The sequence below is a fragment of the Arvicola amphibius genome, chromosome 5 (genome assembly GCF_903992535.2).
Source record: "Arvicola amphibius chromosome 5, mArvAmp1.2, whole genome shotgun sequence".
Taxonomy (NCBI): Eukaryota; Metazoa; Chordata; class Mammalia; order Rodentia; family Cricetidae; genus Arvicola; species Arvicola amphibius.
In genome coordinates, this window is record NC_052051.1 from 53,112,690 (window position 1) to 53,137,378 (window position 24,689).

Here is a 24,689-nt window from a genome sequence, read left to right on the forward strand (position 1 = left end):
ACTGGGAAACCAAAGCAGAGCCTCTGTTTACAGGTCACTTAAGAGGAAAGGATATATTTTTAAGGAAACTCAATAGTTCCGTGTGGCGACTGAGTGACCACATACACGGGTAGGTAGCATGAGGCAGTGTAGGAAGAGACAATGAAAGACAGAATTGGGTTGGTAAGGTGAACCAAAAGGTAGAGACACTGGCACACAGGCTGAAGACCTGAGACCAACCTCCAGATTCCACAAGGTGGCAGAACAGAACTGACTCCTGACACTTGTCCTCTGACATCACATCTGTGCCTGCATACTTGGCCAGACAGCAGACAGACAGACAGACAAACAGACAGACAGACACACACACACACACACACAATTTTTTTTTTTTTTTTTTGGTTTTTCGAGACAGGGTTTCTCTGTGGCTTTGGAGCCTGTCCTGGAACTAGCTCTTGTAGACCAGGCTGGTCTCGAACTCACAGAGATCCGCCTGCCTCTGCCTCCCGAGTGCTGGGATTAAAGGCGTGCGCCACCACCGCCCGGCAACACACACAAATTTTTAAAGCCACTCTTGGTATGGAGAGATGGGTCATTTGGTAACATTCTTGATATGCAAGCATGGGATCTGAACCCCTGAATCCAATCCCCAGAACCCCCACACAGAAGCTTCACAAAGGACTAGCTATCTTGATGTCCTTTGTGCCCTCTAGCCTACTGATGAATCAACTCTCTTTTCGACTTTTACTGAAATGACCAGAACACGCTGCAATTTCTCGGACAGCCAACCTCTCTGTGACCCAGGGCTGATCTGTGTACCTCTGTTGAATCATGGCTGGCTGCTTATGGCACTGCCTCTGCTGCTCGCCAACACTGGGCAGCTCCTGGATTTTGCAGCATAACCCTGACACCAGACCGTAAGTGTAGCAGACTCTTTTTCGTGTCTGGTTTTAGTTTTCCTTCTGGTTATTTAAGACAAGGTCTCCTTAGATATCCCTGACTGTTCAGAGAATTACTATGTAGACCCATTTGGCCTTGAACTCACGGAGATCCAAGGCATGCGTCACCACGCCTGGCTTCTTAGTGCGGGGTTGAAATGGAGAGCAGTGGGGTTGCTGTGACCGTTAAGTGGCGCTGGTGTAAGTGCTCCTTATCCATTTCTGCTCGGAGAAGTTCTTGCAGGATCTAACTCGGGCCACCAGGCAAGCACTTCCACAGCATAAGCCATCTTGCTGGTCCAAAGTGATTTTTAATGCATCCTTTGTAAACCTGAGGCACAGACAGCTGGCACTAAAGGGGAATGGCAAACGAAGGAAAGACCTTTAAAAATGCATAGTCCTTAGAGTTTAGACCGAGAGGGCTGGAGAGATGGCTCGGCGGGTAAGTTGTGTAATGTACCCACAGAGGACCTGAGCTCATTTCCAAGCACCCACAAGGGGTGGCACAGCTACCTGTAACTCCAGCTCCAGGTGGTCCCACACCTCTGGCCGCCTCTGGCTCCGACACCAAACACACAGACACACATGTATAATTTAAAAATAAAATAAATTCTTTATTTTAAAAAACATTTTATGTACAGGGACCATTTCTGCTGCCGTATGAAGATGGCAAGGAGTTTTCAAGTTTACAAATATCTGACAACACAGAAAAGTTATCATTAAACATTCATACGCGCTTCACATAGAACTTTAGAAACACAGCTCCGCACCTCTATCTCTGCCCAAGGACACATCATAGACTGTAGCACTTTTATGAAAAGCTTTTGGGTTTTGGTGTTTTTGAAACTGTCTCCACACTCTGTAACCCAGGCTGAGGCAATCCTCCTTAGCTGTGGACTTAGTTACGAGATCACATGGGTGTGCCACCATTCCCGAATTAAATCTAAGCATCTACGTTTGATTCCCTCACTCCCCCCACTCCAGGCCGAGCCAGGGATTGAACCTGGACCTTGGCTCTTACCACATTTACAATATTTTCCCCCTTAGCTGCATTCTTACCATAATTTGTCTTGGGGGGTGGGGCTTGGCTTAAGAGGCGATTCCTTTCTGGTATGTGGCACTCCAGTGGAAAGTTGGGTGCTGATTTTTATACAGGGCCACAGTGAGCCCAGATCTTTGACTTTGTGGATTTTAGTGTGGGCCTTGTAGAATTCGAAGCGTAAGTGTATGTCTGGCAACACAAACCCATTCTATAAGAACTGTCATGGAAATGCCCCTCCCCCTGGCTCATACACAGACAGGGTTGCTATAGAGGTCACAGCACTTAGCGAGACTCATGGCGCTGAACTCCTTGTCTTCCCAGGGACCCGAGAAAGAAGGCGTATTGGTGCCGTTCAGCCACGTACTGAAACGATAAAGCCAGGGAGATGCGCATGCATCAGACACAAACAAGGCAGCGCCCTCTATCAACAAGTTTTACCAAGTAGCTGAGAACAGAACTCCAAACCTGTGAGCGGTCTGTCAGCCACAACCAGGAAATGATAGCCACTTAAATGTATTTTCCTACTCGTGCTTTAGTTAATGCTAGCACAGAACCCTGTCAGTGTCTGCCCTGTGGCCAACTCCCGACCTCAGCCCAGTTAGAAATAGCATTTCCAAACAGCTGAGACAGAATCAATCCCTTATCAATGATCTAGAGTTGAATTTAATAAAAAAAATAAGCTGATAACCTAAGGCCACTTTCCTCTTGAGAAAGAAAAACTGCTCACATTTAATTGATCACTTAATTAGGCAAAGATACTTTTCTTTTAAATTTCTTTGATTTTTTATTCAAATAGAAATAGAATTACATCACTTCCTCCCTTTCCTCCTCCAACCCCTCCCAGCTACACTCCCTCAACCCACGCCCATATTCTCCTCCACTCTCAAGTGAACACATCCTCTTTTTCTTCAGTTATTATCACTACATACGTATGGTACATCTGCATGTATAAGTGTGTGTGTGTGTGTGTGTGTGTGTGTGTATGTGTGTGTGTGTGAAATATATATGTAGTTAGCTAGTTTTTTCAAATCCTGTCTATGTGTGAGCTTGGGTACATGCCAGGGAGCAGATGCCTGCGGGTGTGGGTATGTGCATGGGAGCGGGTGCCCGCGGGTGTGGGTATGTGCATGGGAGCGGGTGCCCGCGGGTGTGGGTATGTGCATGGGAGCGGGTGCCCGCGGGTGTGGGTATGTGCATGGGAGCGGGTGCCCGCGGGTGTGGGTATGTGCATGGGAGCGGGTGCCGGCGGGTGTGGGTATGTGCATGGGAGCGGGTGCCTGCAGGTGTGGGTATGTGCATGGGAGCGGGTGCCTGCGGGTGTGGGTATGTGCATGGGAGCGGGTGCCTGCAGAGGACTGAAGCATGAGACTCTTCTGGAGCTGGAGTTGCAGCTGACTGGAAACTACCCAATGTGTGTGCTGGAAATAAAACTGTTGTCCTCAGCAAGAGCAGCCCGCTAACTGCTGAACCACCTCCTCCAGCCCCAGAAACATTTCTTTCAGGTTCTCGTTGCTCATGACTCTTAGAACGTGGCTTAGAAAATCCAATGAGAACATACACGCCAGGCTAAAATCTGTCCAGCTTAGAAATTCCTCTAATAATACAAAACACTGGCGAGTCATTTACTTTACTTCTTGACCTGTTACACAGCTCTCATCTGAATATACCACAGTGAACAGATCACTCGCAGACTCATCGCCTCCTAAGCAGACTCCAGATCTGGCTTCTCCCCGGAGCACCAGACTCCAGCTGACTTGTGAGCGACTTCATATGGTGTTCACACAGGAACCTCCGAATGAACGTATCCAGGACTGGAAGAGGCTTGGCTTCCTAAAGTCCTCCCCTGTCCCTACAGACTTCTACCAACACACAACTTCAGCTTTGACAATGTCAAATATTCTAATTTCTCACACCTTCCTTTTATGTTTCCCAAAACTAGTTCCTTTGTCTCAATGGCAGGTCTTTTTCAAATTCTAGACTGCAGTAAATGTAGGAAATGAGATCATCTTTATACTATCTACACCTGAGGTCATCTTGTAATTTTAAATTTGTCATCTCTTGGTCTTTCTTTTTCTTTTTGTTTTTTGTTTGTTTGTTTGGTTGGTTGGTTGGTTTTGGTTATTTGAGACAGGGTTTCTCTGTATAACAACACTGGCCCTCCTGGAACTCCCTCTGTCGACCAGGCTGGCCTCAAACTCACAGAGATTCACCTGCATCTGCCTTCCAAGTACTGGGATTAAATGTGTGGGCCACCAAGCCTAATGGTCCATTTCTATCAGAAAAAAAAAAAAAACTTCACATTTTATCAAGTAGGACTATTACAAAATCATCACCTAGAAACTATCTAATTTCAGTCACAATAAATATAGTAACTTCTTAAGAGAGGGGCCACACTTCTTTCCCTTCCCCTCCACACCACTGATAAACAGAACCTGTCACACACAGTAGGGCCACTACTGAAGATAATAAGAGGAAAGAATACAGACGCAGGCCACACTAACTTTCGTGTTGTGTCTCATATACTCAGTACAGCTTCCACGGGACTGTACTCAAGACCTCTCATCTCCCCAAATCCAGAAGTTTCCTTCACAGGAAGAGAGGAGTTAGGAGGAGGGAGCAGGAGCTATGGTGTTCGCCTACCTGCGGAAAAGCTCTCTGCAGCACACGTAGGTCTCGTAGGTTCTGTTGGTGAAACTTGTGCTTAGGAATGAGACACAGTCAGCTTCAGCTCCCCTGGGGACGTAGAGGATTCCTGAATGAAAGAGATAGGAATTACATGAAATTACCCGAAGGAGGAAGATTTGGCATAGGGCTCCCAAAGTTCTGTCTCGTTTGGTTGGGAGTTGGCAACACTGTAACTTAGGCGTCTGTGGGACGGGTGGTTGGTTAAGTGACTGTTCTGAGAGAGACGCTGTGATCTCTGCCAGAGACAGCGCTTAGACACCTACCTGCCATGCAGGCACTGATAAAGGAAACACAAGCACCCGTGAAGAGGGCTCTGACCACAATCTTGCACAAGTCACTCTTCCGCTGGGGCATCATCGATGCTATGGGCAACAAAAGAAAGCAATTGGATGTCTTCCCCATACAACAAGGAGGGGTAACCCATGGGTCCCCATTCAGAAGAATGTAAAGAAAAAAAACAACACAACCCATCAGATGAACACTGTCCTTATACCAACCGCCTAAGGCTGCCAAAGCTGCCGTAAGAGGTGTGTACTTATTAATTTAGAAACATACTTTCCTGGGTCAAGGATTGTATATCTGACCCTCACCTCAGTGGTTCTGGAATCAACACAAGATATATCTGACTTAAGCAAGGCTCTGAGCTGTTCCAAGCAGGTGGATGCCTGGCATTTGCCAGTTGAGAGATACACTCAAGTTTGGACTGGAATTAGATGGGTCATTGTGAGCCAGAGGACGAGCGAGGGCAGCATCCGTCTTACCCTGGCCTCCAGCATCACAGCAGCTGAAGTAACCAGTGTGGACAGGCATTTAGGAGGAGAGGGAAGATAAACCAAAAGGAAACTGTTTCACCTAATCAGCTAGCAATGAAATAAATTTAATAATTGCACCTGAGAATGTGATTGCCAGAAGTGGTGGTTTTCACACATTCTTTACATATTCTAAGACTCATTTCTAACTTGTCTCTCCCAAGTGCTTGGGACTCTGATAGACACTCCCCACTCTGACCTCCAGGACCACTCCCTGGTGTTTCTGCAGTTGCAACCCAAGGTCAGCAACCTCTCCTCTCCAGCAATCAGAACTGCGTCTCCTACACTCCAGGACTCGGGCTTTTAGCCCGACAATGTATAATGCTCACTTGTTCTATTTATTTGGGTTTTTTTTTTGTCTCCTTTCATTTTCTTTCATTTTTGATTCCTATACAAATACTGCTTTTGTGAAAAATAAAACTACTGAGTAGCCTAATTTCAGAAAGTACCTTTGGCAGTTGGTAAGATAGAAATGTCATTTTAATAACGTCTCCCTTGTAAGGAAAATAAAAATAAACCCTTTTTGTGCCTTAGCAGGAAGGAGAAGACGGGGGCTGGGGGAAGTCAGTCTGACTGCATGAGCTCTGAGTTCCGCGTGGCCTAAGAGACCACTCGCTTTGCGTCAGCTTCTCTATCTCGCCTCAACTTTGTAGGGGACAAAGGTTGGGATCTCTCTGGCCTACTGGGGACCTGGGAGAACTTAACAACTCACTCAGGCCTCCCAGTGTGATTCCTATGGAACTAAGATTGGCGAATCCACAGAGCGAAAATGTTGCAATAATTTCAGCTTTCACCTAGGAGGAAAAAAAAAACCAAGTAGATAAATTCAGTCTTGCTGTGTCTCACAACCATGGTAGAAGTTCCGGGGCACATCAACTCTTTCTTATAGTGTTCTAAAGGACCATAAAAGATGCTCAGAAAGCAACGGCCCCCGAGTTACAACAGCTGCCGTGACATGCTAATACCACAAGACTCCTTGCCCGGCACTGCTGTTATTAAACATAAGGAGAAAATTACCTAGGGACCCAAGCAGATGTGAAGAAGACAATTTACAACAATTTGAATGTGCAAATAAAGGGACTTCAGAACATCCAAACGGTGAGCTCCTTGGACTGTTCCAGCGTAAGGGGGCGCCAATCATCTTCTAGATCAAACTTGGGCCAGAGCGCAGAGGAGAAATAACACAGAGGCTCAGTACTGAGACTGCTGGTCTTGGGGTTAAGCTGGGACACTGGGAAATACCTGGCACCTCCAACGTCTGTGTGGAACGTTGGGCTTTCCCTCAGATATGCGTGACCCAAACCTCTCTGTGACTTCTCTGGATTACCACTCACAGAAATCCATTGTTTCTCGCCGTTGATCCACTCTTCTACCCCAGAGAGACGCTTGCTCTTGTACTGAGACAGTTGTTGATAGGCCACAAATTCATTTATGAAGAACTTGACGCCCACTATCTCAGCCACCAGTGGACAGTCTGCCCACTCCACACCCATCATGAAAACCATGGGCCGAAGGACATAGGAACAGATGACCTGAGTGAGAGGGGAAAGCCCCAGGGGAAGAAGAGCAGACAAGGGTCAGAGGTCAGGAGCCTTGCTGGGGACTTAGCCCTGCTCTCTCTATACCTCCCTTTTCTGTTCTGGCTTTCTCTTAGCTTGCGTGGGTCAGGAAAAAAAATGGCCAACACATATAAGACTTACCTGGAAATTAAGTCCATGTATATCCACCATTTCCCCCAGCCAGGAAAGAGTTGCATTGATGAAGGCCAACACAGCCAAAAAGGCAATCAGGTTGGCTGCAACGTTAGCAACAAGGGCTATGGCGTCTGTGGCTCCATTGCTTGCAGCTTCCAGGATATTCCTCTCTTCCCTGTGGTTATTGGGCATAAAATACATGCTACCTCAGCTCCTCAGAAAAGAGAAGCACCATGGCCTCTGAGGTGTGAGAGATGAAGCAGGTTCCTTAGTGATTCCAAGAGTGGAGATTACTCTGAAGTGACTGAGATATTATTGCAGGATGGCCTGATGCCAAGGGCATGGAGTGATTGTCTAAAGCCAGGTGGGAAGGTTAAATAGAAATAATACAGAAATGATAAGCTGATGTCAAGATAGCAAAAGGAGACACAGAATGGCATTCTTCCTTCAGGGAAACTGGAAGTCTCTACCACCACGGGACCTCTCTAGGTAGCCCACCTTACCATCCCCCAAATCAGACACTTGCCCTGACTCACCGACTGGGCAGCTTCACTCCCTCCTTGCTCTTGAACTTGGATTCTTCCACTTCTGGATATACCAGTTTGGACAAGGCAAGCGCACAAGGGGCAGCCATCACTGAGGCAGAAATCAAGGAGGATGCATCAATCTGTAAGGCCAGGTGGGGGATTAGCATGACCCGAGGGCTCAACTGGGGTTCACCAGGAGTGATTAAGGGGACTGCGCCTCACCCCAAAGGATATGAAGGCTCCCAGCACGGTGCCTGCTATAGTAGCAAAGCCTCCGGTCATCACTGCATGGATTTCAGAGAGGGTCATGTCTGCAAGGTAGGGACGGATGAGCAGAGGTGCCTCCGTCTAAAACCAAAGAGAAACAGTCACATATCAAAAGTCACACGCCCCATATTAAAGTGCTCATCCCAGGCATGGAGTGGACCCATCCGGTGCACACCCTTCCAGCCAGTGGACCAAAGCTGTGCCCTGAGGCTTCAGAGCGGCCCAACCATCTTCTTGCTGGCTGTGTTTTCACTGTTTCTAGAACACGTTATAAGATACTCTAGACACTGGTATTTGTTTATTTTCTTTACCATGTCTAAATGCATGCAGTTACTGGGTGAATTATGGCATATAGTGCACTTACTGACCACACACTAGATGTCTACAAAGCATGCATTAAATGAACTGAATATAACTTATCTAAGCAATGCCTTATGAAATAATAGAATCAGGCCCCCAAGAAAGCTCATCCTGAGAAACTGAGTTCCATATCTGGAATCCACATGGTAGAAAAAGAGAACTGATTGCCATGAGTTTTTCTCTGACCTCTGCATGAGTTCCATGGAACATGAATGCTTACACACACACACACACACACACGCGCGCACACACACTGTCATTAAATAAATATAATACATTTTTCAACTAGGAAATTACCTAGCCTCAATCTAGGATGTCATTTATCCTTTACTGAGTGACGGCCAAAGGACCTAGTCACTAAGACCATTAATGCAAAGCTGATTGTAGATAATTAGAGCAAAAATTGAGGGCTGTGATAGAAGAATCAGAAGTCCTCTGAAATCAAAAGCAGATAATCAGTCTAAGGCTTTGGAAGAAAAAGACTTCAATGTTAACTTCTTGCCCATTTGAACAACAACTGTCCCTGATGTTGATTTGGTCAGTCAGCAGCAGGTAGTTAGCCCTGTAATGGCTAATACTGGTTCTCAACAATTGATAGACTCTTCCAGGAGATGAGACTATAGTGAGGAGCAGCGGACTGTGTTCCTGCTGCCCAGCTCCCGGCCGCCTGGCTAGCTTATGCCCCGAAATAACAACACATAAACTGTATTCTTTTAAACACTGCCTGGCCCATATTTAATAATCTGTGTAACACCACGAGTGGTGTCTTAATGGGAAAGATTCAGCATGTCTGACCTGGCGGCTGGCTCCATCATGTCTGACCCAGAAAGAAGAGGCATGGCGATTGCCCGAAGCATCTGCCTCACTCCCAGCATCCTGTTCTGTCTACTCCACCTATCTAAATCCTGCCCTATCAAAAAGCCAAGGCAGTTTCTTTATTAACCAATGAGAGTCCTCCATCATGAGACTCTAGGAATGCCTTGCAGATTACCTTGATTGGATTATCCTGTGAGAAACTACTTTAATGGGGTTAGCTGACGTGGGAAGACCCACTCTATCAGTGGGTAGTACCATTCCCTAGGCTTCTGGACGGCATTAACAAGAAAGCTAGCTGAGCACAAACATCATTCTCTGCTTCCTGACTGGATGCAATGTAATCAACTGCCTTGAGTTCCGGTCACCAAGATCTTCCCAACAAGTTCTGTCCTCTCAAACCGTTAGGCAGAAATAAGTTATTTCTCTCTTAATATGCTGGGTTTTTTCCTCAGGATATTTTATCACAGCAATAGGGAAGGACACCTATTCCACACAAACACCACTTTTATTTCATGTTGTGGGATATTTGTACACTGTGTGAAGATGTAGGTGCTGAGATTCATTTAATAAAGAGCTGAACAGCCAATAGCTAGGCAGGAGGTATAAGGCGGAACTTCCAGGCAGAGAGAGAGAGAGGAAGGAGAAAGAATATAGGTGCGAGAGAGACATGAGGAGACACAGAAGAAGCAGGCTGTGTGATACGTGACAAAATATATATTAATAAAAATGGGTTAATTTAAGTGATAAGAGCCAGGCGGTGTGGTGCACACCTTTAATCCCAGCACTCTAGTGACAGAGGTAAGCAGGTGAGTTCAAGGCCACCCTAATCTACAAGAGCTAGTCCCAGGACAGCTAAGACTGTTACACAGAGAAACCTTATCTCAAAAAACAAAAATAGACAAAAAACAAAATAAAACAAACAAAAAAAGAGCTAGTTAAAAGCAAGCCTAAGCTAAGGCCATGCTTTCATAATTAATAATAAGTCTCTGTGTCATTATTTGGGGCTGATAGTACAGAGAAAGACTTATTAAAATCCCACACAGATGGATGCACTAAGAAAGTCCTGTGGGAAAAGAGCCCTGTTAGTCCTGATCAAGACAAGCCATTGCCTTCTCAGAGACCTCAGAAAACAGGGATCACAGGGAGTTACACCAAGAAACCAGAAAGCAGCTCAAACATCCCATTGCTCCCGAAGTCCCAGGATAAGTTATGGATGGAGATTTTCACCTATATTCCTGTGTAAGAAGCTGGAAAGTGACTCAGCACCTTCTAGAGAGTGTGTTCAGACTGTGTATTAGGCATCAGGGCTGAAAGTACTGAACTACGTTCTCCTTGACCCTCTGAGGTTTCTTCCATAAGGGACCAACATTCTTCATTTCTTGGACTTTGCGTGTTTTTCAAGCTGTGTGGTGACACGTGCTTATACTCCCAGCACCCGGGAGGCAGAGGCAGGGGGATCAGGAATTTAAGGCCATCCTCAACTACACGGTGACTATGAGGTCAGCCTGGGCTACATTGAGATTCTGTTTCAGAAAAAAAAGAAAGGAAGGAGGTGGGAGCAAAGCCTCTTTTTTCTGAATTTGTTTTCTGGCAAGTTCTCAGTTCTCGAGAAGAAAGAAAAACAGAAGGCCCCAAGGTACTCACCATTCCCACAAAGATATTTCCTGCCACAGCCAGGGTCTCGGCAGCAGTGGTGCCCATGGTGACTTGCAGAAACCAGGCAATCTAGAAGAATCCAGACTCCTAAATCACCCATCTACAGTAGGAGGAATCTTGGCTAATGCCCAGCAAAGGCCCTCCCCCTACTCCATTTCCTCATAAGGAACCCGGGAGCTAGGGAAATAGTGTGGCAGAATGACAGAACATATTAACCAGAACTCGGGCCCTGGGACTTCTAGGTCATGCACATCACACCCAGGATGTAAGTGCGGTCCAGACCAGTTTTTCACTATGTTATGTCCTAGCCTATCCCAAGCTGGGTAATCATTTGATATCAAGATGCTTAAGAGGGGTGGGACCTTTTCACATTGATTCTGACTCCATGTCCCACGTAGGAACACTTTTCCCAAAGAAAGTATTAGCATCACTCATTCCCCTGACTGGTCCAAGCTGACGGTCCTTTCGTGGACTTACCTTCTGAACCACCCATTGCACGAGGCCCAGATAGTAAAGAATAGACATCACACATCCAAAGAAAATAATGATTGGCAAAGACTGCAAAGAGAATGGTGGTAACAGATGAGAGATTATACTGCATGTGCTATGCATGTCACAAGCAAGCTCTTCTATGCCTCTAAATTAAGCTCTGGGCATTTCCGGGGCATCTAATACAAGGTAGTTTAGAAATAAACTCAAACTGTTCTGCAAACCTGTAAGCCTATCTATCAGTACGAAAGCATAGGATATTCCATTTCCCAAACTTCTCCCTAAGCTGCCTTTCAATCAACATGATCCCTGGTAAGGCTCATGGGAAAAGAATGGACTCCCTTCTAGGGTCAAATTGGGAAAGAGACTATCTGACCTCGTGAACACACATAGCAGCATCTGCTTTACCCTCATCCTTTAACTGACATTTGCATTCCTGCACACAAAATAGGTATTACCTGAAAAGCAAAAACGTTTTGGACCAGGGCATCACCGAAAACAAAACTGGAGCCTTCCACAGTGTAAGCCAGGAAAATCTGAAGTGGGGGGAAATAAGGGAATTAGGACAGGCAGGACGCAGAGAAAGCTGTGATCTGCCTCAGGTGTGACCCCCGTGGGCAGGCCATGTCCCAAGAGTTGGTCATGAAATGACAGACTCAGCAAGTCTTCTCTTGTATTCTCACCTGGACCCTATCACGGTCTCTCTTTACCTAACCAGATTCCCCAACACTGCCATGAAGACAGAGCCCAACAGCCTCATGCTCCCCTCAAATCTACATTCTCTGGGTTCCAGAGGCATGAAAACCTGACATTCAATTCTCCGTACCTGGATCTGATCTCCCAGCCACTGGAACGCATTAAATCCGGGTTCAGTTCTGATGACCAAAATCCCAAAGATGAACTGAAGGCCCAGGCCCCAAAACACCGTCCTCCAGCATACCTGGGATGAGGAAGAAAATAGCCCAGAATGAGTTCCAAAACTTTTACTTGTCTCTTGCCTGGTTCAACTGTGTCCTGTGAGTGGAGCTAGGTGAGGGTGCTAACAGTCAGTCTGGGGTAAACAGCTGATCCGGCTAGCTTTATGTCAACCTGAGCCAAACTAATGTCATCTAAGGGGAAGGAACCTCAGCTGTGGAACTGCCTCCACAAGACTGGGCTGTAGGAAGTCTGTAGGGCATTTTCTTAAGCAATGATTGATGTGGAAGAGCACAGCCCTTTGTGGGTAGTGCCATTACCGGGTAGGTGGTTCTAGGTTCTGTAAGAAAGCAAACTGAACAAGGCATGAGGAGCAAGCCAGTAAGCAGCTCCCCTCCATGGCCTCTGCATCAGCTCCTGTGTCCAGGTTCCTGCCCTGTTTGAGTTCCTGCCCTGACTTCCTTCCACAATGTGTGAGTACAAGCCACATAAACCCTTTCCTTCCCAAGCTGCTTTTGGTCATGGTGTTTCATCACAGAAATAGTACCCCAAGACAATGGCATAGGGAACAGGGAGACCGGTAAGAAAAAATAGGGTGGGCTGGAGAGATGGCTCAGTGGTTAAGAGCATTGCCTGCTCTTCCAAAGGTCCTGAGTTCAATTCCCAGCAACCACATGGTGGCTCACAACCATCTGTAATGAGGTCTGGTGCCCTCTTCTGGCCTGCAGACATACACACAGACAGAATATTGTATACATAATAAATAAATAAATATTTAAAAAAAAAAAAAGAAAGAAAGAAAAAATAGGGTGACATTGTGCAAAGAGACAGTATCCCCATACAGGTTTTTAAAATAAATTACATGATATTAATGACACATGTATATAATAGCTTCCACAAATGTCTTATTGCACAGTGCCAAAATATGATTCTGTCATATTTTCTTTTCTTTCTTTCCTTCTTTATATTTTCTTTTATTTTTCCCCTAGTGCTGGCTAGATCCATATATACCACAATAACAATTGACAGGCCTAGAGTCTCTAAAAGTGTCCCAACTTCTCTTAGGAATAAGACTGTCGGAGGAAAATTCCAGGAGTTGTTACTTGGTTCTAGGTCTTCATCATGACTACCTGACACATAGCTTTTGTCATTTCTACCAGCCCTTGTTGTTGCTATGCCCACCCAACGACCCCCAACTCACCGCGCTGTGGTGTTTGGAGCAGACAAAGAGGACGAGAATGAACATACAGATTCCTGCAAAGGAGATCAGCTGCTCGGGCCTTTGAGCCGTGTCGAGAGCCAGCCACAGGATAAGGCCGACCACAGAGGCTCCTATGAACACCCTGAAAGTGGAATGCCAGAGCTATGTCACCAACTCAGTGAACGAGCAACCAAGAACCCTCTGACAGACAGGAAGCTTGGTCTGAGGGTCAGGGAAATAACTTAACAGCTTACTCTTGATTAGATAGAGACGGACCTTGAAAATCATCTGGTAGTTACCTAGCTTCTGTTCGCTCCTAATTTATGGAAGTAAGTGTCTAATATAATTAGACAAATCACATGACTTCTTTTTTCTCATATAGCCATATCAATAAAATTCAATATAAAGGTTCATCCCTGAAGATGCTTCCAATGATTAAATCAAAACACTAAAAACAGAAAAAGAGAATGCACTTGTCCCGTATGATGGCTACTCAATTTTTAACCACTCCAAGGGTGAGAATTAAATAAGCCATGTATGGATGTATGATCTTTACATGCACCAAACATATTCCAGTTACTTAGGATGTAGCTTAGCAGAACACTTTCCTAGAATGTATAAAACTCTCGATCCAATCCCCAGCAGACCACAAAAAATAAGGATCCAGTCATGATAGTGCAAGCCTTAGGGAGTAGAGGCAGGAGGATTAGGTTTTAAGATTGGAATTAGAGAATTGGCTCAGCAGCCAAGAATAATTGTTCTTGCAGAGGACTCAGGTTCGATTCCCACTCCCACACAGTGGCTCACTAACCATGTAACCCCGGTCCCAAGGGATCATCTGATGTCCTCCTCAGAACACAGTGGTCACCAGGCACACATGTGGTACACATATGCATTCAGGCAAAACACTCATACACATAAAGTAAAACTGCAGGAGATTAAAGTCCTCTGCCTCACGGTTAGTGTGAAGCCAACCTGGCTTACATTACATCTCCTTTCTCGAAGACAAACAAACACAGAAACAAACAAAGCAACAGACGAATTTCCCCAAACCTAAGTGAAGAGAATTGGAAAGGAGATGAGAGATGAAAAGAAACAGAAAGAAGCACATGACCCCCTGAGACACCTCCAGCGCAGTGCAGCAAAGAACTGCAGAACCCGACAGAAATCCACAGCTCTTTTCTACACGCCTCCCTCAGAGTGAATAAAGTTGGCTTCCGAAAGCTTATTTGATGAATAAACCCACGTTGGCTTCTCCTCCCACACACTGTCAAATAAATCAGTGATACAAAACTTCAATGGTAATCTGTTCTTTCTCCAAATTATCACTGTTGAACACCATTTTCTGTGCATTCATTGGAGAGAGGGAAAAGAAAAACTTTCTAGACAGTCTGGCCTACGGTCAACACACATGGACATGGCATAGACAGATTGGCTGTAGCTACTTCAGAACCCAGTTCAGTTATGCTGATGATCAAGTTTGTAGATGCTAAAACAATGGTTCTCAACCTGGGGGTCATGACCCCTTTGAGGTCATATATCAGATATTTACATTGCGACTCTTAACAGTAGCAAGATTACAGTTATGAAGTAGCAAGGAAAATAATTTCACGGTTGGGGTCACCACAGCATGAGGAGCTGTATTAAGGGGTCACAGTGTTAGGAAGGTTGAGAACCATGAGCTAAGAAGTTGCAAACTATAAAAGCAGGTAGGGGGCTCTGGAGGACTAGAAGGGAGGAGGACAGAACATAGGCAAGAGAGAAGCAACTTGGATGGTAGCTTAGCGTAACTGCAAGCGTCCGCTCTGACCCCTCCATTAAAGACGAGTGCAGGCTTTCTCCCTTTGTCATAGGCTCCTGGGATTCCAGACTGAAACTCCTCCCTGATCTGGATGGAGTCCCTTCTGCGCCAGCAATACTGACCCAAGGCTGTGAGAAACTGGGCTTTGTGGCTTGAAGGCCCGTGGCTCTGTGGTCTCTATGTTTTGTCTTCGTGTAGGTAAGAGCCTGGAGCCCTCTCAGGAACTGTCAAAATGTTAAAATGTTCAATGAGGCGGCGATGATGCTCAGTTGGTAGAAGGCTTGCCTAGGATGCACAAGGCCATGGGTTCAATCCCCAGCCCTCCACAAACTGAGTGTGTTAGCGCATGCCTGTAATCCTAGCATTCAAGAGGTAGAGGCAGGAGGATCAGAAGTTCAAAGTCATCCTTGGCTACATAGAGAATTCTGAGACCAGCTTGGACTAGAGACTTTGTCCCACAAAAAGAAAAAGAAGAGAAAGGAAGAGGGGAAAGGAGGCAACGAGAGGGCTCCTATCTCGTCAGTGAGTTCATTCATTGATACGTTCACAATTAACAGGACTTCTCGAAGGGGGCGGGAGCCATTGGAGGTGGGGCCCAATTGAAGAAAATTGGTCACTGGGGACATGACCTCATAGGTTACACCTTGTCCCAGGTCCCTTGCCTTCCTGATCTCTTGCCTCCTGGCCTCCACGGTGTGAGCAGGCTTTGCTTCACTGGTTCACTTCCCACCATGACATTCTGCCCCATCACCAGCCAACACGGACGGGGCTAGGAGAGCTTAGGCTAAGCCTCTGAAACTGGGAGCCGGAAGCGTCTCTCCCGCACATTGTTCCTAAGTGTTCCGTGAGCAGAAACAGAAGGTGATTGACGCACTTACCACTTCACCCAAAGCCTCAGGCGGCTGTTTTTCAAGGGCTTCAGACAGCTCATTAATTTTTTACCGAAGCTTTTCTTCAGAAAGTGGCAAGCCAGGATGAAGAAGACAAGACAGGTGAGGACGAATAATGCCAGTGCCCTCTGGAAGTTGAGGATGCAAGCTGCCAGGAAGTAGGCGGCATACGCTACAGAGAGAACGTGAAGAGTGAGAGCCAGCAAGGCTGAGCTTCCACAGAGCCCCGCACCAAGCCTCTCTGCTCCCGGCGAAGACTTGCTGCCTTCTATTGTAGCTGCTGTCCTCACTCTCTCCCTTAGATTTGGCCAACAGCCACTGTTAGGCTCTTTGGAAACCGGACATCTCTTGGGTTTTTATCCCCCAGCTATGTTGAAATGTCAAATGATAAACCTTTTCTCTTGAGCAAAGCCATGTAAAGGAGGCTGCCTCAAGGAGGAAGAGCTACAAGGTGCTTTTCTAGGTGCATCCAGACTCACCCCCACGGACAATTTTTGATCTCATTATCCCAGCTGCTTCAAATCAAAGCTCCACATGTCACTGACAACATGCTATAAACAAGGTTTTCTGACTTTCAAAAATAATGTATAGCGCTAATTTTGATTATAAACCAGTAAATAAGTTATGTATAACAGGCATCTTTCATAAAGATTACAGACTTGTGCCCTGATTCAAACCTAAGCACTAAAAAAAGAGAATACACACACACACACACACACACACACACACACATATATATATATATATATAAAACATATGAAATCTTGACACAAGTTAACAGTTCTAGAAATGTTTGTGGTTCTCCCCTCCATGAATTCTCATGATCTCACCTAAACACAAGAGACCGAGCAGGATCTTCTTGAATAACGCAGCATGTCTTTTAAAGAAGTGTCTCACTTTGGTGAAAGGCTGCAGCTTCCTCCTGATGAGAAACCACATTAAAACCTGAGAATTACTTCCTCCTGTTTGTGCGGTTCTCAGACCTAGGATAGCCCAAGGCAGAGTTAAGAGCTCAGCTGGCCTGTGTTCGATAGTGTTCCAACCAGGCCCCAAAGGCCACCTCAAAACTTGTGTCTGTACATAGGTCAGAATGGCCCTGCTCAGCCTGGAGTAGCTACTACATCTTCGGTAATTTTCTACCACAGAAGTGGACACTAATCATGTGTTTTTCCTAGGGACAGGTGTCGCTCAGCTTTCATATTCAACCTGGCCTTCTTAGAGGCCATTCTACCATAGCACCCCAAAACCACACAAAGCCTTTGTAGTTGTGCGTACATTGGCAGATAGGAGAGAAAACAAGCCAGCTTCAAGAGTCTCTATGACGACAGGTCTGAGAGAAGATGCCCAGCAAGAACTATTCAAGATTGCTTTGTATCGTGTTTTCCATGTGTGTGGGCTCAAAGAACTCTACAAATCCTAACAGGGTTCCTCTAAGAGCCCCAAGGTTGTTCTTACAGCCTGAAAGCCAGGGAAGCTGAGTAAATTTCCCAAGGTCACAGAGGTTGTAAGGAGTAGCTTTCGAATCTAAAGACTGCACCTTATCTGACCCTAGGGTCACCTCCCTTTGCCATTCCTAAGGGTTCTTAGCATATTGAAGCCACGTGAGCAAAACGATTCCACTTTCAACAAAGAAAAGGAGCCCAGCCCAAAGTGTCCCCTGTGACTGTGGTGCTAAGGTATGGTGCTCAGCCAGGGATGGAACCAGCCGCTACCTAAATGATCTGGGGTCTTGATGCACACAATTCTGGGTTCCTTCGCTATTGTTGCCTCTCCCATCTAATTTGAGATTGAAACTATCATGCCTGTTGCCCCTATATCCTTCCTTCTTCGTTTCTGCCTCTATCCTCCTCTCTTCTGCAGGGAGTCCAACCCTGGCTTAACTGAGCAGGGTGTACATTCTCAGCTACATCTCAGGTACCGGAAAGTCAAAGAGGAAGGCAAACTATCCTCATCAACCCTGAATTGTCTAAGCCTACCTCCTCCGGAGGATGTTGGGATCTCGAGACCTCTGCCACTCTCCATTAGTGGAGAAAGCGGTGGACAGGAAGTTTGTTTACAATGTCAGTATCCAAAGGCACTGTTACCTTAGGAACGTCATTCACAAGGCACATCAAGCAATGCCCTTGATTTTAACCCTAGACTTCCACGAGCACCAGGTCTTTGGTTTACTCCTCCAGGTCCACACACCCTGCTAGAGGCCTAGAAGTTCAGTCTGTGAGGACTACATCACTGGACAACAAACCCTTTGGCTTATCTAGTGGGGTTCTGCCCATGGGACCCTCATAGGCTATATAGGTACAGAACGGCTGAGGTCCACACATAAGTAGGGAGGGATTTTGATCTGACTATCCTACCAGGTTCTCTTGCGCCATACATACCCCTTCTGGTCTAGGAACAGAGCGTGTTCACTGTTTCAAACCTTAGATCTCGTACTCTCCTTCCCCATGGTTCTGCTCCACTTTATACCATTTTCAAATGTCCGCGTTCTTTTGTTTATTTGTTCTTCTGTGTATATTTGTGGGGGTAGGGGCTGTGCACACAGAGGCCAGAAGACCTGGGGTCACAGGGAGTTGTGAGCCATCAGATGTGGGTGCTAAGAACTGAGCCTGGGTTCTAAAGGAGCAGCACACACTCTTACCCTCTGCGTCATCTCTCCAGCCACTCTTTTGTTTTTGTTTCCTTAATTTTCTCCTATCAGGATCGGGTTTCATTATGGTATTTTCAGACATATGTGTCATTATGCCTTGTTTGCACATAACAGCCTCTTGATGAGCAAACTCTCTCTGGTTATTCTAGTTTAAATATGCCACCTGGTTTCCTAGGACACAAGGTGAAGATGGCTCAAGACCATGCCCAATTAAATAGCAGTTGAGCAAAGGCACAGCAAAATAGGATGCTCCATGTACTGGTCTAAGAGCAAACAGAAATCACAGGCTTAGGGCTTCTGCCCTCACCTCTTCACCATTTCTTGGGGACCATTTCAGTGCCTGCTCCAGAACTTAAAACTCTCCACGAAGCCCATGAACAATGAAATCCTAGAACACCAGGTTAGAACTGAGCCTCTGGTACTAAAAAGAAAACAAACGAGCCAGTAGGTGGTAGCACACGCCTTTAATCCCAGTACTCAGCAAGCAGAGGCAGGCGGATCTCTGTGTTTGAACCTAGCCTGGTCTGCAGAGTGAGTTCCAGGACAGCCAGGGCGACACAGACAAACCCTGCCTTGGAAAAGAAACAAATAGATGAACAAACCAAACAGTGAGGATGGACTAAGAATGAGAAATGCTCCAAAGCAAACAAGAAAAGGTTTTTTCTTTCAGCCTTTTAAACTCATCGAGCAGTTCACAGAAGCACGTGGGCAAGTGTCTGTGTGCTCTGAATCTTGCCTGGCCCAGCATCTCGGTAACAGCACCAAGCTCTTCACACAATGATCCAGTTTTAGTCTTAATAACTGTGCAATGGCTAGGAACTGAGCTGAGATGTTTAACCACAGGAGAGTGAACATGGATGCTCTGCCTCTGCCTCCAAGTGTCTGTTACGGGAGACTTTCTGGGCACTGACTAAAGACAACCTCCTCACATGCTTACTGCCCGCATCCCCAAGTGATACGTGGAAAAGAAACAGGTAAGCACGATCAGAAGCACTAGCTAAACATGGCTTTAGTGATCACCAGATCCAGCGGCAAAGACACTCATGAATTTTCTTAGTTACCTACTTGCGAGATGTAGAAACTCTCCCAGCTGAGAGAGACGGAGCCTCGGTAACTGCTAGAACCTGGAACTCTTCCTTTAGCTATTAGTGTGGGAAGCTTGAGGGAGCTTTCAGAGAATCCAGCTCCAGTGACAGAAGACAGTGTGGCCCTGCCTGAGTCTTTGTTAGTCCGGCTTGGAGGAGGAAAGACAAGGAAATGGAGGAGTCAACTCACAATCAGCTGGTGGTGTGAACGAAGTGTGAGGCTCGCCTAGCACAGGGGACCAGAGTCTTTCAAAGGTCAAAGTCTCATTTTACACCCAATTCAATATCAGTTGGACAAAGCTACTACAAAACAAGAGGGGGCATACTCTAAGAAATCAGTCCCAGACAGAAGACTTTGTCCCTGTCTTCCTAACCACAAAGCCATCACCACCTTCCCACTTTTCCACAATCCAAGTTCTGCACACAACTAGTTCTGAGCTCAAGAGCTGCATGATGTAGCCGCACAGGAAACTGAGTCTCCAAAACAAACAGACCTTAATAAACACTGTGGAAAGCCAAGGAGGGACTGGAAAGCCTGGGGAAAACCTGTCAGGAAAAGGCAGCATGAGGCCAGCCTGGCGACAGAATAAGAATGTCCTGATACAGACAGACAGACTGACTGACTGGTAAGAAGAATGTATACAGTGGGTTTTCCAACCTAGCCTCAACTTCTTCCTTCCAGAACTCTCCTCTGTCCAAGTTGGAGGTAGCATTTGTTCTGGTAGGCGGTGGAGTCTTCCCAGGGAAGCTGTTCTAACTCATGACTACGCTCCACGTCAACTTCAGGCGGGGCCCTTGAGAATATTTCTTTTGCAAGCAAGACTATAGGTGCTATGTGAATAATTAAGGAACAAGAGGATGAGTTGGATTTACAGCTGCTCTCTTCCCTCAACCTCCTGTGGGCTGGGATTCTATGCAGGCTGTTCAATGCATAAGAGTGGAATCTCTTGCTGGTATAATGGTGCGTGTCTATCAACCCATTCATCGGAGGCTGAGGCAGGAGGGTGAGTTCTGGTCTTACTGGGTGGGAGATTAGTCTGGGCAATATAGTAAGATCCTCTTTCTGAAAATAACTATCTTTTTCTCTTTGAGCAAAGTTTAGACACGGATGTTATAAATATATTTTCTTACCTACCAAGTGAGATGGGCAGTTGGAGTAGTTTTTGGTGAAGGACAAAGCGGTAAACATTTTAGTTTGTAGAGTTTATATTTTATTTATGTTTTAATAAAGTGTGACTGTAGACTGAGACCTGAGCTCCTGTCTCCTTCCGCCTTATATTCTACTCTAGTACTGGGATTAAAAGTGTGCACCACCACCACCTGGCCTCTGTGGCTAACTAGTGTGGCTGCTGGGATTAAAGGTGTCTGCCACTACTGCCTGGCCTGTATGGCTGACTAGTGTGGCTAACTTTGCGCTCTGATCTTCAGGCAAGCTTTATTTATTAAAACATAAATAAAATATCACTACATTTTTCTTAGAACATGTCCGTGCCCATTTGTTTATCATTACCTGTGGCTTCTTTCTCACTAAAGTGGTAGAGTTGAATAAATACAACAGAGACTATACAGTCTACAAACTAAAGTGGCTCTTACTGTATTGCCCAGACTATTCTCCCACTCAGGTTGGGGGAAGAGAACACTAGCTGCTCTTCCAGAGGACACAGATTTGGATCCTAATATCCACAGGTGCAGGGAATTTAGTGCCCTCCTCTGGCTGCCTTGGGCATTGCACACATGTGATGGGCATACATACTGGCAGACAAAACACTCATAAACGTAAAATAAAAATGAATGTTTTTTAGACGCAGAAAAGCAGCTGAGCGTGGGGGCACACACCTTTAATCCCAGTACTCTGGGGACAGAGGCAGGAGGATCTCTGAGTTTGAGGCCAGCCTGGTCTACATAGTGAGTTCCAGGACAGCCAGGGCTGTTACATAGAAAACCCTTTTTCAAAATACCAAAAAAGTAGAAAAATACATTGAAATATAAAATATGTGTAAATGTATATAGATATTTTATATAAAAAATTGTAGATTAACCAGGATATGATGATGCAGGCCTGTAATTCTAGCACTTCGGAGGTGGAACGAGGACCAGCGAGTCAATGCCAGCCTCAGTTTCCTAATGATTGTGAGGAGTTCTATGCTACAGAGACTCTGTTTCAAAACTAAATAAATAAATACAAAAATAATAAATTATATAAAGCAAATTGTAGAGATTGTAGAACATAAGGCAATTAAAAGGAGAAGATGTCACTGAGTTAATCAATTTTTAGGAAACCAACCAACAAAAATAATCTTTCATTCCAGAACATCTTTGGACTTACACTCCCTTCATCAACTATCCAGGATTCTGTTCTCAGCACGCATATCAGTTCCTGGCCTTTCATGCCACGGAACGTAGCTTCCATCTGAGCAATTTGGCCCAAACTTCCCTGTGACTTTAGCTCCGACAGCAGGTCCATGTTCAGATTCAAGCATCCTTCGCCACCACTCCCTCCTCAGCTCCCGCGCGCACAGCACCTTGGACTGTGGCTTCACACATCGGGCTTTTCCTGTACCACCCACATCTCCATCTTCCTTCAGGCTCCATAGAAAGGCCTTTTGTCTCTGCACCTGTAGGTGTCTTTCTCCTGCCCCTAAATCTGAGCATTCCAGAAAAGTTTTTTGGTCATGGCAGAGATGGGCTTTTTGTTTTGTCCTGGACAGGGTCCCACTATGCAGCCTTAGCAGGTCTAGAACTTTGGCCTCAAACTCATAGAAATCAGTCTACCTCTGCCTCCCGAGTGCTGGGATTAAAAGTGTGCACCACAAGTCCTGGCCTCAGAGAGATTTATTTTGCTTTGTTTTGTTTTAATTGATATGTGTAGGATTGTTCCTAAGTCACAGTGCTCTAGTTTAGACAAAAGAATTAAAATTAGTACTTTCCTGTTATGAAAATTAAACTAATTACACAAAATTACACATAATAATACTCAATAAATGTCAGCCACTGTTACTGTTATTGCTGATGTCGCTATTTTTTTTTTAAAGTCACCTAGGCTGACACTGACGGCTCGTCATTGTCGTGAACTGACGCTTCAGTTAGTTCTACAAAATACAGACACATACATGTGGGATCGTGCAGTGATCCTGGTCTTGTCTGTGAGTTAGGCAGTCTGAGAATGAATAGCTTTGATGGGCTTCACTCACTTCTCTTTCCCATCCCCCCAGGTCCTTGGTGGCTAACTAAACTGGACTCTGGAACATCCTTACCCAGGGCCATCCTTCCGGCTGTGTTCCTCTGTCACTCCAGTCTTTTTGCTTTGCTCAGGATTTCCTCTTTCCTATAAACACAGGTAAAGGTGAGGTCAGCCGTGCAGCCCTCTCAGAGAGGCAACAGACCAAGAAAGCCGCTAAAGCCACACCACAGCCCACAATGTGAATTACCATGAGTTCCAGCCCTGGGTTCTCGATGCCATTCTCCACAGTGGTCTGGGAAACAGATCCTCGTCCCCCTGCTTTCTCCATCTTCTGCTAGCCTCAGCTGGAAAACAAACTCAGGGCTAATTTCTGGCAGATTTTTTTGTTCTGTCTAGTGGGGCGAGGGAGAGTTTTTAAGGCCAGATCCTCTCAGAAAACACAAGACTAAAATTCTTTTAAAAAGTCAGCTGCTTCCATTAAGAATAAGGACTGGAAAAATTGGGAGCAGACTAATATAATAAATAATGAAAGGTAGAATTTGATTTCTTGTTATAAATGGTTGTGGAAGAAGGGGCAAGAAGACAGAAGAGCAATTAAGGGCAGGAAGAACTGGAATGAATTGGTGAGCCTCCCGGGGTCCCAGGACCTGGGTTGAAATATAACCCATTTAGTTTCTCAATTCAAGGTCCATTTAGTAATGCTCTTTATCTTTTTCCTGGAGCAGGCCCCACTGAGCTAGGAAAGAGAAGGAAAATGACAGCTGATGAAGCCCCATGGGCCAGGGATTTCTGGGAAGAGAAGACAGATAAGCAGACTGCATGTGGTAAGATTCTCTAAAGAAGAGAACCAATAGAATGTATATGTGGAAAAGAAGGTTTTCTAGAGTAACTTACAATGTGCTGGGTGGGTCTGCACAGTCCAGTCCAGTGTGACAATGGCTAGAACCTGGAAGCTGCTCAAGCCAGTTAACTCGTCAGTTCCAAATCTGGTGCCTGGAGCGTCCTGCAGAACTACTGGTCTCCAGTCCACATGGGATGCTGGAGACGCTGGACCCTGGTGTCAGTGGAGAAGGACAGCAGTCATAGAGACCAGGGCTCTCCCCAGCAGGAAGTGAAGGCAGGCAAGCAAACAGCACTTTTCCCCTCAGACTTCCTTCTCTTTAGGCGATTACCACCCGCAAGTGCCGCCCACTCTAGGGGAGGGGCTTCTTGGAAGTGTGCTTCTCAGTTGGGTGTAGCCCAAATTCTAATTGGTCTTAATAAATAAAACCTAAAGTCCAATAGTGGCAGGTGAAAGCTGAAGGATCAGAGAAGCCATGTAGCCAGTCACTAGAGAGACATTTTGCCCCTACCAATGTTCAGACGGCATCCTGGGATTGCTCTGAGCTCCTGTATCCTCCCACCTTATATCCTCTATTCACCCAGCATACCACTCCCATCTCCACCTCTCTAGTGCTGGCATTAAAGGCATGGGATCCTCAATGCTGGGATCACCTTTGTGTGGGCTCTGTTTCTCTTTTAGACTGGATCAATCTCAGGTAGCCCAGGATGACCTTGAATTAACAGAGATGCCTCTGCCACTGTTTCCCGAGTCCAGGGATTAAAGGTGTGTGCCGCCACTCCCTGGCCTCTAGTGGCTTAACTCTGCACTCCGATCTTCAGGCAAGCTTTATTTGTTAAAACACAAATAAAATATCACTACCGTTG

The 24,689-nt window shown here is 45.8% G+C and overlaps 1 protein-coding gene across 1 annotated transcript; it reads right to left on the reverse strand.

Moving 5' to 3' along the window:
• Window positions 1–704: 704 nt before the first annotated feature.
• Slc28a2 (solute carrier family 28 member 2) lies at window positions 705–23,310 on the reverse strand. Its single transcript, XM_038331378.2, has 19 exons — window positions 23,230–23,310; window positions 23,056–23,126; window positions 17,175–17,192; window positions 16,900–16,991; window positions 16,058–16,241; window positions 13,379–13,520; window positions 12,089–12,202; window positions 11,721–11,798; window positions 11,251–11,331; window positions 10,762–10,842; window positions 7,897–8,022; window positions 7,684–7,814; window positions 7,154–7,322; window positions 6,788–6,985; window positions 6,166–6,247; window positions 4,908–5,006; window positions 4,600–4,711; window positions 2,211–2,322; window positions 705–863 (listed from the first exon to the last, which is right to left on the reverse strand). Exons 1-19 carry the CDS (start codon window positions 23,308–23,310, stop codon window positions 705–707), a joined length of 2,130 nt encoding a protein of 709 aa, XP_038187306.2.
• Between the last annotated feature and the right edge of the window lie 1,379 nt (window positions 23,311–24,689).